Source organism: Chamaea fasciata, unplaced genomic scaffold (genome assembly GCF_029207755.1).
Source record: "Chamaea fasciata isolate MVZ Bird 193981 ecotype frontalis unplaced genomic scaffold, bChaFas1.0.hap1 SCAF_17, whole genome shotgun sequence".
Taxonomy (NCBI): domain Eukaryota; kingdom Metazoa; phylum Chordata; class Aves; order Passeriformes; family Sylviidae; genus Chamaea; species Chamaea fasciata.
In genome coordinates this window covers 4,750,852-4,770,335 of record NW_027094102.1, presented here as the reverse complement: position 1 = coordinate 4,770,335, position 19,484 = coordinate 4,750,852, and the positions used below count along the sequence as shown (strand labels likewise).

General features: G+C 46.6%; 1 protein-coding gene across 2 annotated transcripts in view; it reads right to left on the bottom strand.

The window, feature by feature from the left end:
• Positions 1–19,484, bottom strand: part of CDH4 (cadherin 4) — a 422,865-nt gene that overhangs the window by 1,485 nt on the left and 401,896 nt on the right. For both annotated transcript variants that reach the window (XM_066199202.1, XM_066199203.1), the window contains exons 10-15: positions 15,485–15,738; positions 12,258–12,400; positions 8,151–8,384; positions 6,885–7,118; positions 2,796–2,935; positions 770–934 (exon numbers count right to left, since the gene is read on the bottom strand). In XM_066199202.1, the coding sequence (XP_066055299.1) occupies positions 770–934; positions 2,796–2,935; positions 6,885–7,118; positions 8,151–8,384; positions 12,258–12,400; positions 15,485–15,738 (1,170 nt within the window). The remainder of the gene's footprint in view (positions 1–769; positions 935–2,795; positions 2,936–6,884; positions 7,119–8,150; positions 8,385–12,257; positions 12,401–15,484; positions 15,739–19,484) is intronic.

Below are 19,484 nucleotides of genomic sequence, written 5' to 3'. Positions count from 1 at the left end.
ATGTTCCACATTCCCACCTTCAGAAGCCGTGGCCTCAGCGTGGGGAGATGGAACTGGTTTCAGCAGCAGGGGTGTGTGTAAGAAGAGCGAGTCTGCATGAGTATGGATGTGTGCAAATGTGAGTGAAGGATGGGCAAAGGGACAAAGGAAGAAGGGATTTTAATGATGAAAATGAGAAAAGCACAGCAGGAAATGCATGTAATAATAGAATTAAATGGCTGCAACATTTATTTTTCTGGCTTAGGAAATGGATGGTGTGCTTTGTCTCGGAGGAAATAATGCATTGATTGGTTTGTAACCACTCAATCACTCAAAACTAAAAATGAGATAAATACCGAATGGATAGATATTTGTACAGGCAGACAAAGGAACAGTAATCTAACATAAAATGAAGAAACCCTCTCTGATCTGAGTCTCTCTGTGCTGCAAACCCTTTGAGGCTTTACACCAAACAGAGCTTATGAGGAAGGCACAGACTGCTGAAATAATTACAAGTCCAGGAGTCACGAATGGCTCATTCTGCCTGGGTGCTGAAAAGCATGGAGTTTGTGACACCCACAAGACAGAAATCTTAGGCTTTTTGCTGGTTCAGTGCTTTCATTAGGCCAAGCCCTGCATCCTTTGCTCATGCCAATCCCTTCCCTGGCTGGCATCAGACTTCTGGCATGAGCATTAGCACCGCTTGGTCCTTGGTGCAGTCAGGGAAACCTGACATTAGCTGGCTGCTCAAGCTTTGAAGATGTGACACAGGACCCCCTACAGAACATACCTCATTAATAAAATCACCAATATCCCCTGGATGTGGGATTACTGGTCTTATAGGATACTGTGGTTCAGCACCAATAGGTCTTTCATCCACCCTTCTGACTCCAGGTGTCTTGTTCAGCACATGATCCATGGTCTCTGGCTGCTGGAGCTGGCTTAAGTCGTAATCCTGTGACAAATGGGAAGGCACAGTGTGAAACCCAGAGCTTTTCCTTCGGATCACCTGCTCATTCAGAGTGCAAACAAGTTGAGGGCTCTAATTCTGTTTCGGCTGAAGTCTGATAGCAAATCTTATCCCTGGGTATGTAACACTTCCACTGAAATAACAGACGAACCTGACCTCTGAGCAGCTCCTAAAATTGACCTCCTAAGAGTGTATCTTATAGGTTAAATCTTATAAATTATTTAAGTATTTAAATACTTTCTGAGTATTTCACACAGCATCTAAATATCTGGGATAAAACCCTGGCTTTTGTTTGTCTGTGCATAGGTGTATACATAACTTTTTTGACAAAATACACATTATAATGTAGAGACACAGTGTTGGTAGACATATTACTGCAATTACATTTCTACAGAAGTAAAAACATTAAAATGTGTTTTGCATTTATGCATGTAGGCTTTTCAAAGTAATTATGTTCTTTTTCCTTGTGAAAAATCCCAACAGAATAGGTTTCTATCACAAAATGAGAACCAGGTAATATTTCATTAAAAATGTGTTCATGTAGGTAATGGTGTTTTGCTGCTCATCCTTTGCTGTTATTTTTAACGAATCCTTCCTAAAATATTTAAGCCTACAGTGTAGTTGCCTGAAACCAGATACTTTAGCTACTTGGAATGCTTAGAACAGTGCTTCTACCAGGAAAACTATCCTTGTGCTCAGGCGGGGATGACTGAATCTCCAGGAGCAATATTTATAAACAACTTGACAGCGACAAGACAAAAAGGAAATGTTAATTGCAAGGATTTTTCTGTGGAATAAGAACTTTTCAATGTTTGGGTAAACTCAGGCCTCAGAGTTTGGCATGGCAGCTCTCACCAGGCTCACCCGCTCGCCTTCGAAGGCCAGTGGGACCTCCACGGCAGGATGTGCTGCAGTGGTTTTGTGGGATCCCTAAGCACTGACCTGGAACCACGCAGTCCAATTCAACAAGCAAAAAATAAAGCCATTACACAATGCACAGTCACATAATTTGCATGAACATAATATTTGAGAGTGTCCTGAGCTTTTTACTCGTGTTTGGTAGGGGTAAAAAACCGACGACTTTAACAGGCGTGACCAAACTTTGCTATTTTAGCTGAGGAACTGGGCACGGAACAGTGGAAAAGCACCTCCCAGGAGTGCAGGCCAGGGAAGTTTCCATGCAACATCAACACCAGTGTCCGCAGGAAGAGCCACTGGAGGAAAGCTGACGTGTTCAGGCAGCCTGTGGCTCAGGGCTCTGTCACCCAGCAAAGCTTTGCCACCGCGTGCTGTGTGGTGGAAGAGAAAATCCCCAAAATTCTTCAGACATTTCTCACAAACCATGTCCAGAAATTAGAAGAAATTAAAGGCACATTAGAGACGATTAAGTAAATGCAGGGAAAGCCCACAGAAGCTCAAAGCCCAAGCAAGCCAAGGCAAGAGACTGCAGCCCCAGGGCTGGGCAGGGCAGCAGCTGCTGGCTGGTTTTATGAGGATCTCTGGTAAAATACACAATTTTTATGACTTAAGTAAGAGAAATATGGTTTGAACACAAGTGCCAATTGAGTGATTTATAGTTCTTCCCCAGGAGGCTGCCTAGGGGGTAGAAAAATCCCTGTGGCCCTGGCCTCCTGGCATCATCCTGCTTGCACAGGAGGGTGTCCCAGTAATATCCTGAATCTCCTAGACCTGCTGGCTCTCCACCACACCATGGAAGCAAATAAAGCTGCCTGGTCATAAATAAAGGAACACAAACCCTTTGCATCTATTTTACTAAAAACAATGTGGTTCCTGCCTTTTTGAGAGCACAGATTGCACAGCGGCACAACTCAGGGGCTCTTCTCACCTGGTCCTCCTCTCCACCTCCCTCCTCGTCGTACTTGAGGATGTTGTCCCTGACGTCGTCCTCGGGGTCGATGAGGAGCTGCTTGGTGTGCCGCTCCTTCTCCCGGCGCTTCATCCACACCACGAACAGCAGGACCATGGCTGCAACAGGAGGGGAAGCTGGGTGAGCTGGGAGCTCCTGCAGCACAAGGCCAGGCTGAGGGTGTTCTGACACCTCAACTACCCCTGCACGCTGCAGAGAACCTCACCGGCTGCTGGCAGGAGGAATAAAATGTTAACCTATTGCATGGGGTAATTTTTAAAGGAGGTCGGGGAGAGCTGTAAATACTGTGACAAATTCCCACTACAAACATTTCTTTATATTTTAAATTCTATCACTGATGCTGATTGAACTGATATTAATCATGAGTGAAACACACAATCAAAGGAGAAGAAACCAGAAAGTGCGACAACTGCAGCTTTCTGAAAGTACTTGATCTGAATTCTGAGTTTTCAGGATTAGATTTCCACCTTTATTTTATTCAGGGGCATAAAGACAGAGGAGAGAGAGCTGCAGAGAAGGAAACAGGTGCAGATACCCAACATTGGTGCACAAGGGGCTGTTCCAGCAGCGTGGCACAGGTTCAGCCCATTCAGGTCACCAGCCCTGACTGTGACAGTCTCTGCTGTTTCCTGCAGTTGGCCAGGCAAGACTGATCTGGGGAGGATGCACAACACTGGGTCCTGTAATCCAATTTGGCCTCCCTCATATTCTTCTTTGGTCCATGAGGGAGGCTCTTTAGACTTCTGAGATCAGATTAGCTAGGACATTAGCACATGCATTTGGCCATCGACTTGGAAAGCAAATCTCAGATCATCTGAAATCCTTTCAGAGAGCAGGGCTAGCTCTGCAGAACGAGGGAGGGCAAATCTGGTAGCACACAGCCAAGCTCCTCAGGCATCAGCATTTGCATGCCAGGCTTGGCTAATCTCTTTCAGCACAGCAACAGGGAGGGATGAGCAGTTCTTGAATCATGAGAAAATTTTCCCTTCTTAAACAACTTTACCCACAGGGAACATCAGCTCACTGCTCCCCAACCTCACCCTTCAAAGGGCAGCTGCTGCAGTTACATCTCCCACTGTCTGCTCTCCCCTCCATTCTCCATGCAAGCCCCACACTGGGCTGCAATGGTGGCACTTTGCAAGAGAAGGGAGCAAGGGATGGACAGTGGAGGTGGGAACAAGTGTCCCAGGTTCATTTCATCTGGGTCAGCCCTCAACTGCGCCAAACCAACGCACCCGACACAAACAAACTCAGGCAGGATGTGAGATCCCAAAGTTTGGGGTTTTTAGCTGAGACCAGACCCTGGGGACCTGGATGGGCCATCCAACTTGCAGGAAGAGGTGGTTAGGAGGATCCAAATTCTTCCTCCCAGCACCCAAGTGTTTCTACCCAACAGGAGTTCGGTGAAGTGAGGGAAGAGGACCGGACAGCTAATTACTGTCATTGTGTGCCAACTGGCGGCCATCCCTGCCTGCCAGCTAACAGAATTGTTTTTAGATAGCTCAGCATTTCTTTAATGCTTATCCTAGATCTATTCAAGAAAGAAAAAAAGAAAAGGAAAGAAAATGTAACTCTCATCTGTAATATAAAACCTCAGCTATTTAGCAGACTATTGAAGTCCTTTTTTCATTGTTCCTTTTCAAGTCTCTCACAACAAGATATCTGACTGGTCCACAAAGACAATATTATAATGGTTACTGGGGTTTATCTTTTTATTTCCCCCCTTTTTTTTTAAATGATACTTTTTCATGGAGTTGTGGAAAAAACTGTGCCATTAACGCCTTTACAGCTACCTTAGAAAAAAAAAAAAGACCTTCAAAGTGTCAATGGTGGATGTAGTGCACTCTCCTTCCTTTTATTCACTCTGCAGAATGGGAAGTGCTATTACTGCTGTTAGAACCATTTTCGCTCTGCATGTAGTTTTCCTTGAAATCTATTGTCTTCACCCTTCACAATTTTTTACTGCATTGCTCTTCTAAATGTGTTATTTGTGCAGCTAATACATCAGGTAGCAAGAAGAAGAAAAAAACCCTTTGAGCAAAGGTAAAAGCATAAACTTCCTTCACAGGAGCAATTTTGGATCTGTCCCCTTGTTTCTCCTTCCTTTTAAAGTCATCCAGCTTTGACCTGTTGACTCTAAAATGGACAAATAGCACAAGAAAATCCCTCTTCTGCCTTTTTCCAGGCTACTGTTTGGAGGTCATGATATGAAACAGATAGAAAGGAGGCAAAACACTGGAAGGATGTAACTGTAAAACTGCTCATTGCAAATTACATTTTTCATCACTGATACAGTGCTTTGCAGCTCTCCAAGACAAAAAAAAAAGTCAATTAGAATTACAATGAATGTAAAAATAAGCTTTTGTAATAAAACCCGTAATTTAAAACGGGATAATGTATCTGAAAATGGAAAGAGGAATCTCTTAAATCAAATGTCCTTCAGCTGAAGTTAATTTCAGTCAATAGGATTTTCAACTGGTTTAAATTGTATTTTAGCACTGGATTTATACAAGAGCAGCTAAAAGAAGACCTGTGTTTAATCACCTCTGTGCCTCCAGCGCAAACTTTGAGCCCAGGGGCAGCAGCAAAAGGAGGTGGGGCTGATGAACACCTTCATCTTCATCAGGGTGTGTGACTGCAGTGCCCCAAACAACCACCCTGGCTGAAGGGAGCAGCCAAAACTGGGGATGAAGGGCAGGAATTGGGAACTGTGGCTGGGCACAGGGATGCTCCATCAGCTCAGCTGGGCTGGGAGAGGAGCAGGGTCTGCACAAACACCCCGCTTCTTCCCCACTCTCCATCCTCATCCAGCAGATCCATTACACTCCAATGCATTCCCATTCCATCCAGGATGTGGATGGATGTCCAGGGGTGACCCATTCTCCTCATGTGTCATGTCACATCCCCATTAGGTGACATTTGCAGCATACGTTGCTCTGTCTGCTCTCTGTTAAAAGGCATCGGGGGTAAATATTAAATGCTATCTAGCACCATAACTCCCATTAGCTTTAATGAGAGTCCCATGGATTCATCCTGTGTTTCTTGATGAATATTTACCCCATTGTTCATTTCAGTGCTTGTTTTTATCTATTCCTACTGTGCCAACTCCCGCTTGCAGTTATAATGATATAATTTTTACTTTTTAAGTGTGAGCACACATGGTTATTAGTAATGCCCATGGAAGCTTGGGACTGGCTGCACTCCTGGGCAAAAGGGATAGTTTTGCCTTGAGGAAAGGGATGGCTGGTCCTTCTTTGTGATGTATCCTCAGTCCTCCATCGTTTCTGGCAAACTGGGAATCCTTCCTCTAAAAACACTCACAATCCCCCGTGAGCCCCCAACCTGAGGTAATTTAAAAAGCAACGGGAATAACCACCATTTTTTTTCCCTTGCAACAACCAGAAAAAGTTATGCACTGGCTTTGCAAGAGACTAGCCAGGCTCTCATAACCAGTGTATCTGGGACTGGGAACCAGTATACCCACAGCCAACCAGCCATAAGAGCTGTGGGAGAATCTGACAGAGAAATCTGGAAGAAGCTTTCAACCTTTTCCTGCAAAATGTGGATGATCCTATCACATTCCCTACTTACAAGCTGTTGTCAGGTGTAATAATGTTTGCAAAGCTACTGGAAGCCTTAGAAAGACAGGTCTGACACAGGCAGAGCTCATTTTGCTGATGCTGCAGTGAAGGAGGTTTGAATGCAGATGTGTGAACCACCCTCACAGCCCAAGCTCAGAGAACTGCCCTTTGCATGGAGGTTGAAAAATACAGGCTATAGGAAAGAACAACAGGGAAACATGAAGGAGGGTAGATTTAGAGCAGATTTTGGGAAGAATTTCTTTACTGTGAGGGTGTGGTTGCCCAGAAAAGCTGTGGCTGCCCCATCCCTGGAAGTGTCCAAGGCCAAGTTAGGCAGGGCTTGGAGCAACCTGGGAGAGTGGGAAGTGTCCCTGCCTGTGACAGGAGGGCTGGAACAAGATGAACTTTAAGGTCCCTTCCAACCCAGAGCAGTCTGTGATTTTAGGCCAGGCCCAGTGGTACTCACTCAGTAAGATGATGATGCAGATCAGGATGGCAATGATGGCCCCCGTGCCCAGCCCCGCCGCAGCCACGGCCCCGATGGTGGTGCAGTCGCCGTTCTCATCACACGGGCACACCTTCACCTTGATGACAGAGGTGTTGTACAGGGGGGGGTTTCCTGAGTCTGTCACGATGATGGGCACGTCGTACACTCCTGCTTCCAGGTACATGATCCGCAAGCTGAGCTGGGCGTAGTCCCCTGCAGGCCAAGACAGACAGACAGACAGATCACAGACACTGGTAGAGCCTTGAAGCCACACCTGTGCAGTCTTCTCTGCTAGAGCCCTCCTCTGAGCCCCGCACACCTGGACAGGACAGCTTCAGACCTCTGCCCCAACAGTCTGGCCAACAACCAGCCTGTGCTTTGCAAAGTACTGTGTTCTCATTGCTGCACTGAACTACCTGGATGCCATTTGCAAATCCAGTTGCACGTGCTCAAAACGGCATCAAACACAAATAGGAACACACAGATAACGGCTCCTGAGGCTGGGCTGCCCCTGGCCACTTGTGCAGGTCCCGTATTCACTCACCCTTCCACCCCAGGATTTTGGGAACTCACTGGTGACAGGCACAGTCAGGTAATCCCATTGTGACTGAGCCCTGAGCTGCGAGGGCATGAGCTGTTGGCCCTGGTCTGGCAGCCTCTGCCAGACCTCAGCGAGAGGGACCAGCACTGAAGCCAAAACCAGCCCACAACTCCACGATATTTTCCATCCTCGGCTGAAACTACCAATAAGCAGAGCAATTAGGGCCATTTGTGGTTGCACGCTGCAATATAAAAATCCTTCACATACTGGTAATCTTCACACTTACCTAGCCCTCCTGGTTCCATGGTAAATTAAAAGGCTGCCTTTATGCAATTATGGTCAGAGAAATGAACATTGATCCTGATTGTGGCTTATGACAATTACACTGGAGGAACATAAGGAAGACTGATAATAGCTTTTTTCCCCTTGGCCATTATGGATGATTTATACTCTGTTCACTACTGATAACTGTTCATAATTATGAACTGCATTTAAAAAAGCCAAGTGCCAAGGCTCTCGGAGTTATGCTGCAGGTCTGATACAAATCATTTCTGATTAACTATCTTGTCTACAATGTCGGCCGTAATGTGCTTTAAAAAATAAAAATCGGATTAAAAAAAAAAAGTTTTGAACTTGGAAGCTGCACGTGGGGCTCGTTAGTGAACCAGAGGCCAAATGAGCTCAGGATTGCCTGCCCCATTTACCGTTGAGCCGTGTGATGGTCCAGTTCTTCCTCACTGCAGATGGCACACTTGGCAGCTCGAAGACGAAGGGCCCCACGTTGGGATCGATGTCGGCGTCCGCGGCCGTGATGTTGATGACATTGAGGTTTGGCTTCTCGCAGATCTGCGCCTCCTTTGGCAGCAGCTCCGGGGCGTTGTCGTTGATGTCGATCAGGTAGATCTGCAGAGTGCCGGTGCCGCTGGCAGGGGGAATTCCTGCACGGGAGAACAGGGAGCTGCCACCACTGCCTGGGGAGCGGCGGGATTGCCAACACCACGGACCAACCCCCTCTCTGCCTTCCAGTTCCAGTAAACCAGGATTTTCACCTTAGTCCTCCCTGGACATACTGCACTTTCATGGTCCCTTGCTTTATGCGGTATAAAACTTCCCCAAGCCTCCTCATGTTGCTGTTTTCCACTCCAGCAGAACAGGAGGTTGAGTTCTGCAGATCTGTAACCTGCAGCAATGCCCCTAGTCAAACTAAAACTACAAGCAGGTGGTGCCAAGCTGCTCCTGCAAATCTTGGTAAGGGCTGTTTTGAAGAAGAAAAACCATTAGAAAGAGAGCTGACAAGAGGAAGAAGAAGGCTTGGAGGGGAGAAAAACCTACATAGTGTAACCCATTGGTCAGCATTTACTGTAGCACTTGCTGGCCAGTTTTCAGCTTTGCAGACCATTACTCTGCTTCAAAGAAAGCCCAACTGTCCAGCACGTCCTACATCCAGCCCCAGCTTTGGTGGTGAGAGGTGGTGGTGGTGGTGAGCTCAAAGCCCACAGTATGAGCCATCACCAGACACGCTGGGTGATGCCACTGACCCCCAGCAGCAGTGTTTTGTCCAAATACACAATTCTCCACCCTCTCCCCATCTGTCCTAACCAGCAGGGATATCAGAGCACAGCAGTCCTGGTCCTCCACCCCTTCTTGATGGAGAATCACTTTTGTCAGACTAATGACTACTCACACAAAGTAGTATCTGCCCTGGGAGGAGTGAACAGCCTTCCCAGAAATGGCACAGTGTTTTTCATTTCTCTCCCCACACATTTACCTGGCAGCTCCGTGTTGGCCTGCCCTCTGCCTGCCTCTCTTGTCTGGCAGCATGGCTGCAACAATTCTTTTTAAAGTTTGTATTTTCAGCCCTGGCCCTTCCTCCCAGTGCTAGATACAAAGCTACACAAGCCATTCCCCACCAGGCTTCTGCTTCCACAGACCTTCCTTCCTACAGTCCTTTCTCCATTTCTCAAGGCAGCCTCAAAAATTCAGAAGGAGCCCTGGAAGATCTTTTCTCATGGTTCCAACATAAGCTCTTCAACCACAGACTCTCATCCTTTAATCTTGCAAGCATGGGGTAGGTCTCCCTCTAAAACAACATCTTTTGATCAGCCTTCAAAGCTTCTGGAGAGGCAGACAGCCCACTAGGATACTGGGGCTGAACATGAAAACTGACTTTTGGGACCAAGCAAAGTGATTTTACTGCTTTTACATTACCCAGAGTATCTTCTGGGACAAAAGTAAGGCTCCCACTGTAACCTCTGAGACAGACTGAACACACACCCTCAGTTCTGAGAGGCACTAACTGGCATGTGGCTGAAATAACCTGCAATTGCTGCACATACAAATGCACTTCTGTTGGGCCATTGAGTATTGTTGGGATCCAAGTCCTGGTATTTTTGTTTCTCTGTGTTCCTGAGTGAACTTCAGGGGCAGTTTTAGGAGAAATGAAAAGGCCAAGTCCTACAAACTATGGAACATTTCACATTATTTTAGCTGTCTTACATGGAGAGAGCAAGGACATAGAGCAGGTACTGATGTGCAGTGAAGGATCCTTGGACTTTATCCTCAGGAGATGAGGACTACAGTAGCACTGACTCCAGTGGAGAAGCTGGTCTGATCCCAGAAATCAAGACTGAAATTCTAATGACAAAAAGAAGCTTCTACATCTACATTTAACTGTTGAATTCTCCATCACTGCCTTTTCCACAGGGCCAGTGTCTACATTCCTACAGCAAGGTATAAGCCAAGGTTTTCACGCTCAGCTCTTTGTTCCATGAAACCTGCTGAATATGACACATTGAAGTTCTCAGCTTCCCTGGGAGATTGGCTGAAATTGGCTGAGGGGTTCAAACACTGCCAGGCTCCACTCCTGTGTAGACCCAGTGTGATCCAAGGAAACTCTCCTTGGAAACCAGGTTAAAACCATGCTGTTGATCAGGATTCCCTTTCTGCCCTCCTTACATTGCAGCCAAGACTTCTCTTAAGGACATTATCTCTACACTGGAGCTCAGGGAGAGAAAGAGAGCATGTCCAAGGAGTATTGGCTAAACTTCTTTATCATGTACTGAGAACAGCAAAAAGAAATTCAAGGAAAGAAGATGCTGCTGCTTCTTCAAGAAAGAGAGAAAAATCCCCACCAAAACCCTTGACCCAAAGCTTTTCTTTGATGCCAGAGAACCTGGAACTTGGGAGCAATGTGGTAAGAGTCTATTAGCCTAGATGAAACTTCAGCTGTTATCCTAAGCACTCTAGACAGAATTTTAAATAAGGTGTTGCTTTATGTGCATTTTAATGGCTGCAACATACCAGTGATAGATTAATTTTTCAGAATAGAGAGATTTATCTAGGCCCTCACTTTCTGAGCTGCTGAATGATGGATGTGGAGGCGCTGATGCACTGCTGAATCAGCACCACAGCCAGGGAAAGGGGTTAACTCCACATCATGTTGCACCAAATGCCTGGAATTTGGAAGGTCAGATGGTGAGGATTAGGTTGATAGGTTCAAACTCAACCACTGCAAGCCTTGGCCTACTCATTTGACCTCTTTTGCCCTGTGGCTTTTGCAGATGAACACCACTGGACCCCTTTGAGAATATTTTGAATTTCCCTGTCCTGGCTGCGTTCATGCAGGGGAAGCTTAGGACCGGGCTGTGGGGCGAGTCCTGCCATTCATGGCACAAAGGAGGGGCAAAATGCACTTCTTGGTACAGCTCCTCAGCACTGAAGCTCTTCCCTGAGTTTCCCCTCATCCCTGTGACCTGGGATGCAATGACTGAAGTGATGCATGGAACCCCAGAGGGAGGAAGTTTTCATCATCCCTGCAACCACCACTGAATCTGCTCAATCTGCTCATAATGACCACAGCACCTCCAGCCTGAGGGATCACACAAACGCTGCCCTGAACGCACCTGCAGAGCGTGACCAATATATTTAGGTGCTCACAGCCGAGCCCAGACTGAACTGTGCTGCTGAAGCAGGGCTCTGGTTTGGGTGCTCAGCACCCTGCAAGGGAAAGTGAGGGTGGGTGAGGGGGAGGAAGGCCTTCTCCTTGTCCTGGGAAACTCCTGAACTTTTTCCAGGCAGAGGGACTGAGGAATGAAAGACCAGCATGCTCACGTTTGGGTGTGGTTAGAATTTTGTCAGTTCCTTCTAACCAGGATTAGGAAGAGAAAAGCAGGCCAGCAGTTCTCAGTGCTGACTGGATCAAAAGCCCCGAGTGATCCTCAATGAGAAGAGCAAACAGGATTTCTCCAGGAGATCTGACTGGCCTGAGTGGCTTTGGGAACAAGAACACCAGCACCCAGAGGATCTGATGATGGCCACACATTTCAGGAAGGCAGTGGCCAGAAAGAGCCCAGCTCCAGTGACAGACACACCTTTTATGAAAGCCACCACGGTTCAACAGATGGGCTTATTCTTAATACCCTCCTGCCATCCCATAAAATTATTTCTGGTTTCCTGATGGAAGGCTTCCTGAATGCTCTGATCAGTGCCTTTGGGAGGATTACCAGGACTGGTGTGCTTGGCAGCCCCTGGAGAGCACATCCCTTTGACACTTTTTTAAGTTCAGGCTACACTGCTACACTGAATTCCCCAAATCAATTTTCCATTTGTCCTCCCTTTCTCTTAATAACACTCTCCGAATACCGTGCACATTTAATTTACTCCAGCAATTTCCCGTCCCACTTTCACATTTTTGACCATAAAAACCTGGGAAAAAGATAACTTATACTGACAACTCTGTCAGGGCATCATTTCTCTTAATGCATCACATTAGAGTCTTATTGAAGCATGAACAATGTGAAGCCTGGGCTCACCGTTGTCAGCCGCCAAGAATGTGGCCTCGTAGACATTATTCTTAATGTAGTCTGACTCTCGATCAAGGACAGCAGCAGTAGTGATCTGACCATTTGTGGCATTAATGTTCAGCCAGTTTGCAGGATCTGACAGCTTAGAGTATCTACAGAGAAAGGAAATAAATACATGGCAGTCTTTTCACTGACATATCCTTAATATTGCTTGAAATACGGTTTTTCTGGACTCCTGACCCGTGATTCAAAGGACCTTTGGGTAACTGGTTTTGTTGACAAACACAATGCTAATTGAGTATCCGGTTTTTGACCTTTACAATTATTCAATTTTTCAATTACTTTAGTTTTAAAGGTTCTTCTTTCCACTAAGTGGCACTTACATGCCAGTTTCCTGCTGCTAGGAGAGGACATTTCCTGAGGTCTCTGCAGTTCAGGAGAAATGGGGTCTGCAATGAGATTTGCATTCATATGCCTGAATTAGAGGATGGATTCCTGCTCTCTCCTGCTCCTGACCTTGCCCTTCTGAAAACAGGTTTTTAAAGTCAAAGATACTCCTGTTTTCTGCCCACCACTAATAAACAACACTTTGGGAATACCGCATCATCAGAGTCACCTCCCAGCTACTCAGTCAACTCACAGTTGTTGTCTGTTCATTTCCCATGCAACCAGCTGAGAACATGGGGTTTTTTTGGGCAAACTTTACCTGTGTTCTCCAGATCAGTGTGTTCAGTTCATCCTCCTCACTTTCTTGTTTTCTTGCCTTTCTGCCTCCCAGTTTTGTACTGTTTGAACTGAGATGGACCATAACTATCCAAGTGGAAGCTAATGAATGGCCAGACTATAAATTACTGAAATAAGGAAACAGAAGCTGAGCTTATTTCATGGGTAACTCAGACCTGCTGATAGTCGTATTTAATTTGTCATTAGATATGCAGGTGAGAGCATTACTGGCTTCTGGTGAATATCCCTTTCCAGAATTGGGCTGTTTGAAGCAGAAACTCAAAGGGAAACTTGAGCTGCATCAATCCATGTGAAGAGGAAAGCAACACACAGCTGCACAAACCCCTGCCAAAGGAAAGAATTACATTTCATGGAGCTAGACTCCTTGGGATGTTTTCATTTCAATATCACTGCTGTGAGGCTCCTGCCCTTTCTCTGCTAAATGACCAGGGATCCAGTTTCAAAGCTGGCTTTGTGAATGTGTCTGTGGCTAATGAGGATAACCTGAGGTGTGACACTGGCCATGCCAAGCTGTGCATTACTGGAGATGCTCCTGCTTTCTCATCTTCTATTTGTAAAAACTCTATTTCATCCAAGACTATTTAGAGACTGAAATTTGTATGCAAGGCTCTAGCAGCTGGATCAGCTCTGCAAAGTGCTTATCATGGCTTAGCCTTTTGGGTATCTTTTTTCCTAACTCACCAATGCCAGTTGTGAAGTAAAGAAATAAAATATCTTTTTTACATCTCACAAAGACTGGACCCCAAAAACACCCCACAGCTTCTTGCAGAGCCTGGGCATTGGCTGTCCTGATGCAAAAGGGAGAGAAATTGTACTGGGGTTTGGAAATGAAGCGCTGGTGGATGCACAAAATGCGTGTCCTGGAAGCCCTAGAAAGAAACAACTCAAGTAACTGGCTGTTCATACTCACAGGAAGCCTTACAAGACCCTACACATGCCCTGTGCAATGACAGGAACAGCAGGCACTCGTTTGGATTACAGATCACCCCCCTCCAGGTTAGAGGGAGTAATCAATCACAAATGAGTTGTTCTCTCCTCTGAAAACCAGCCTTGGTACAGACATCAGGGAAATAAAGACCCTTCAAAGGCCAATATTTCAAAAAGAACATAAGAAAAATGGGCTTGCTAGTTAGGATGGTCTCTTTCCTCCAAAGTCACAATGCCTGTCTAAAGACAACAAGATGAGGCAGTGAATAAACTATCATTTTCTAGACCCGACAGCTCTGTGCCAGGTGAAATATTTCAAACTCTTCTTGACACAAAATGTCACAACTGATGTAAGTTTAAGTGGCCTCAGCCGTGGTCACGTCGTATACTCAGGTTTTGCCAAAAATACCACAGCCCTTACAGACTGGGAACAAAAAAGAAAACAATTTTTGTGAATGTAAAAGTATCTAAGAACAGGAAATGCATTTCCTGTCTGCACAGACGGAGCTGAAACAGTTGTGAAAGTGTCACAAGGACTCATTTTCACCTATGCTTTTCTGCCAATTATTTCCTGGTGGGAAGGTATGTGAGCCAGGGCCCTGGACCATGGATTCAGTCCCTGGCCTGTCCAGGTGGGAAAAACAGAGTGAGTGACACCCTCCTGGTCACAGCATGAACTAAAAGTGATCTTAAGCTGCTTGGATAGAAATCTGACTTTTACCAGGTTAAAATTTTGCCAGCTGAATCCCGTTCACAGGGAAAGCAGCTGAGGAGGAGGTGATGTTTGGCAGGTGCTCGGAAGAGAAAGGGAAGGTTGGAACAAATTGCACCTACTGGGAGCAGGCAAGGGGAGCACTGGTGAGATACAGACCAAATGCCAATGGCCTGTGAAAGGGTGTTTGACTCCTCAGGCAACGCTGAACAATTCCACACTTTAAAAGCCTGTCCAGCAGCTGTTTGTAACCCCACCAGCCTTGCTCTGAACTAGCGACAGCTCCTCTTGCACGGTGCTTTTAAGCAAGGTTGAACCTAAACCCTCTGGAAGCAACACAAGGCATGATTAAAAATCCCAGTCATTCCCTTTGAAAACCCACGCCTAGCCCTTTTTGCGCCTCAGTTTTCCCCCACAAAACAGAAATAACAAAGCTGCCTTTTCCTAAACCTCTGTGTTTATCAAGTGCATGAACCACACAGGTCACAGCACCCTGGGTGAGGCAGAGCCAAAGACCGGGTACAAAGCAGCCCTGACCTCTGTAACAACACAGGAATCTGCTCCATTTGAAGGTGTGATCTGCCCCACTGCAAGCCAGTAACACAGGATCCAACTCTGCCTGCTCGCCTTGACCCAGCTGCTCAGAGCCTGCCCTACCTGGAGCAGGGGGATTGTGAGCTCAGGCTTGCAGGACACTGTGCAAGCGCTCCGCTGCGGGTGCCACTCCCTGCCAAGACTGCATTCACATCCCACCAGTCAGTTTGGAAATTAGCTTTCAGCTGCTTGGCTCCCCAGACTGGTGCAGCTGAACCCCAGAGCTGCAGGGGAGCCCCAAGGCTGCCTGGTGTCCCACCTTACTGCCTGCTGCATGAAGCGATCGGGATCCACCGCCGAAAACGTCGTCAGGACCGTCCCCGTCGGCACCCCTTCCTCCAGCCTGATCAACTTGTGGTTTGTTGGGAAATAAGGGGCTTCGTTGACATCTGTGACTGAAATGGTGACTCCTGCTGTCGACTGGAAGGACATCTGGATGCCACTGGCCAGGGGAGCTTGGTTTGATACCATCACTGTCAGCATGAAAGCCCTGTTCATCTCGTAATCGACTGCCTGAAACAAACAAACAAGCAAAATAGAGAGCCAAGCAGAGAATAAATTCTACTTTATGGCTGGAAGCTGCAAGATTAGAAGGCAGATGATATCGAAGTCATTGCCTCATCTTGTTTCCTCCCGAGCTCCGTTCTTTGGAAGGTGTAAATCCACAGCAACTTCAATCCAGTGGAGGATTTGGCCTTCCAGTTTTTTGAGGGTCAAATGGTTAAAAAAATTCCACAAAGGAAAACTGTGAACAGCAGGGAGCGTTTGCCCTGTGTTTTGTTCCAATGCCACCTGGTTTCCAAAAGACAACCTGCCTGTGAGAGTTGAGCATCAAATGAACAAACTCACCCAGGGCTGTTCGAAAGCAACAGGTGGAGCCTGTTCAGAGGGATGGGACAGGCACTTTGCAGTGCTATTAGCACTGAAACTGCTGACTGTGGAACCAGGACAGTCTCTGTGGACTCATGAGCCTGAAGGGCTCTTTATTTTCCCTCTTAAATGAGTTTATAAGCAAAGGTGGAGCTGCCAGGAACAATCCCTGGTCAGGTTAAGCAGATGGTCCTTCCAGTGGGACCTCTCATCCTCCTGCAAGGCACCTCGTGGTCTCTGGAGGTTGCCTACAGCTCTTACAGCTGGGTTTTGCTCCTGGGAGGGCACAGATCTCTCCTCAACACACACATGAAGACAATGTGTCTGTCCCAGGAGCCAAACGGAGAGAAAAGCCTTTGCTGGCACGACTGACTGAGCCCAGTATAATAATAATTTCTAAACCATCCCACTAATTATTATGAGGGAAGTCGCTAATCATCTGCCAGGGAGGCTTGAGTTATGCAGGATCACACCTCTGCTTGTTAAGAACTGCTTTGCCGTGATTTATAAATTTAGAAACATATCCATCCTCCCTAATACCTTCTCCAGCGCTGAGTCTGCAAAGCACTCACTCAGGGTGTAAAACGCCACAGCTACACCGACTTGGGCAGGGATTTACAGCAGCAAGAGCTGCCTGCCACGTCCTGTTTAAAACCCAGTATTGTCAGGAGGGAAATCAAATCACAGGAGGCTACAGGAGAGAAACAAATTTCAGGGGCAAAAGGTAAAACAGCGGAATCTCTACTCAATTGAAGTGCAAATGTTCCCGATGCTAAATGGCTTCCTGACAGGCAGGGCCAACGTTTAATAAATAAAAGGAAGCGTAAAGATTCCCAGTACACCCACCCGTGCTGACTCACGGACTCGTGCTGCATTCAAAACCGATGCATGGTAAAAGTTCCCATTTAAACACTATTCAAGGCCTTGAAACAATTTGACTAATGCATTTCCTCAATTTCTTTTCACACCCCCTCTAATTTAGATTCCTCCAGTTATCTTTTTTTTTTTTTTTCTCCCCTTTTTTCCATGCTGCTCTGTTTGCTAGGCTGTCCACAGCCACTCTGCACTCCCCTCCCCAAAAGGGGCTCAGAGGCAGCTGGGGACTGAGCTGAGCAGCTCCATGGGGAATAATGTGGGAAACTCCCTGCTGCTGATGCTCAGGACACACTGAGCACACACAACTCTGCTAGGATGTGGCCTGATGGAAAGTTGTGGGGTTTTTTCCCCCCCACAAAACGCAGAGCTGTTCTCTCAGCTTCTTCCTCTTTCTTATGGTAGCAACAAAACCAGGGCTGCAGAAAAACTGTGCAAGGAGTGGAGCTGGACCGGGATCAGCCACCCCAAAGGCTGTCCAGGAGGCATCAGTGTCCCCAAACAGTGTCTACCACACTCCAGTCTGCAAGACAGAGCTGATCTGCTCATCTCTCCTGTGTCCACTGAGTCCTAGTTCACAGAGTGTTGTCAAAATAAAAAAAAAGGTAAACCCAAGAGTTTGTGCTGTCCTGGCAGTTTGGGCTATTGAACCCCACGGGACAGCAGCCCCCTGCAGCCAGACACTGTCCAGCCCTAAGGCAGGACTTCTTTCACACCTTAATAAGCAATTTATACCAGAACTGTTCACACCTCTGCTCCCTGAAACTGCTTCCCTCTGAGGATAATGGTGCACAGAGCACTCTGTGTTCCTCACACCACACTCATCCTTTCCACCTCCAGGCATCTCACTGAAAATGCTGTATATTGGTCATTTGACATGGTTTTGGGGACTTGGTGAACTTGGCATTGCTAGGTTAACAGTTGGACTTGATGATCCTAGAAGTATTTCCCAACCAAAATGATTCTTTGGCTCTCTGACAGCAGGATCCTGAAGAAGCCCACAGAGCCGCTACATCTGGGACATGTGAGACTCCTGCCTACTCTTCACTTTCATGTCCAAGGAGCACTTGACACGAAATTAAAAAGCAGCACTTTTGCAGATCCTCCTTGCTGGATGTTTGGTGTGTGATCTGGCTGTGAAATATCCCCCCGGAGAAGCTGCACATCCTCCTCCTCCCTCGCGAGCCCCTCCGACCTGGGTGTAGCAGAGCGATGCCGAGGGCTTGCCACGTGTCCTTCTTTTCTTGGGGTACTTTCAACTGAAGTGAACAAATCTGCCTGGTGTTATAGCTGAGGCAAATAATAACTGAAGCTTCAGCAGCATCTCCATTATAAATTCACAGCTCTGATCCATGCAGAGTTTATAATAACATTTTACTTAGCTGGCTGCCACAGGGCAGCCACTGCTGCTCTGGGAGATTGTCTTCAGACTCTGTGGTGTCTCATCTGAGTGGGAAGTTTCTCTCTCCCCTTGATCAAGGCTTTCTTTGAAGATTAGGGTCTTGCACAGTTATGGAAATGGTTTGGAAAGGCAAGAACAGAGAAGGGAAATGTTATACTTTTGGTGATCACACTGGAGCTACAGATGGGGTTTTGCTGAGGGCAGCTGCAAAGTGGCCCCCATGAGCAAAATCTGAACTCTAAAGGGAAATGTGGCTTGGAAGGATTTCTGGCCTTCCATTTCAGCCCCTAAAATGCCGGTGAAGTGGTGGGATTCTGCACAGAGCCCCCCTCCCTGTGCTGCTGTGACTCCTTTGCTTGCAGCAGGAATTATGTATGAGAGTCTTTGAAGAGCCACGTGAAAATCCAGCCATGTCGGGCCTGTAAATAAATGGTTCATTACTTGACTTAATTTTTTACCTGTGTTTTCAACCCACATCAGTGATCAAACCAGCAAGAGACTGCTCCAACACAGCAAAGAACAAGCTCTGACTGGCCACCCAGTCTGATGAGAGTACATCCCCCAAATCTTTAGGCATATTCACTTATTAACAGAGAACAAAATATTTCAAAGAAGAAGGTGGAATCCTAAGAGTCTTCCCTTCTTCACCATGAAAATTTAATCACAAGCAATTTCGCTCGTCCTCCTTGCTGAAAATACACCAAAAAGCCTCCCAGCCAGATAGGGGTAGGGAACCCTGGTGCCCAGGAGGATCACGTGAGGTGATGTAGTGAAGACATCCGATGCAATTTCAAGCTCTGAGCTCAGCTTGATGAGTTCAGATTTTCACGTGGTTCTCTGCTTTGTGATCACTGTGGGTTACACAGCAGTGGAAAATCAACACCAGCATCAATGGTGTCTTGACAAATCTGCCCTGCTTTTTGCCTGCAAGTCGTGAATAAGGGATGGTTCATTATGCACAAGTCCTTGTGCAGCAGTGTTGATCATGCAAATCCCGTTGTTGACTTTGATGTGCCTTTAAACTACAGTCCTGACACTTTGCAAGATTAAGAATAAGGGGTCCTCCCCTACTTGCAGTGAAAATGTTGACATTTTGATTTCAGACTGGCTGCTG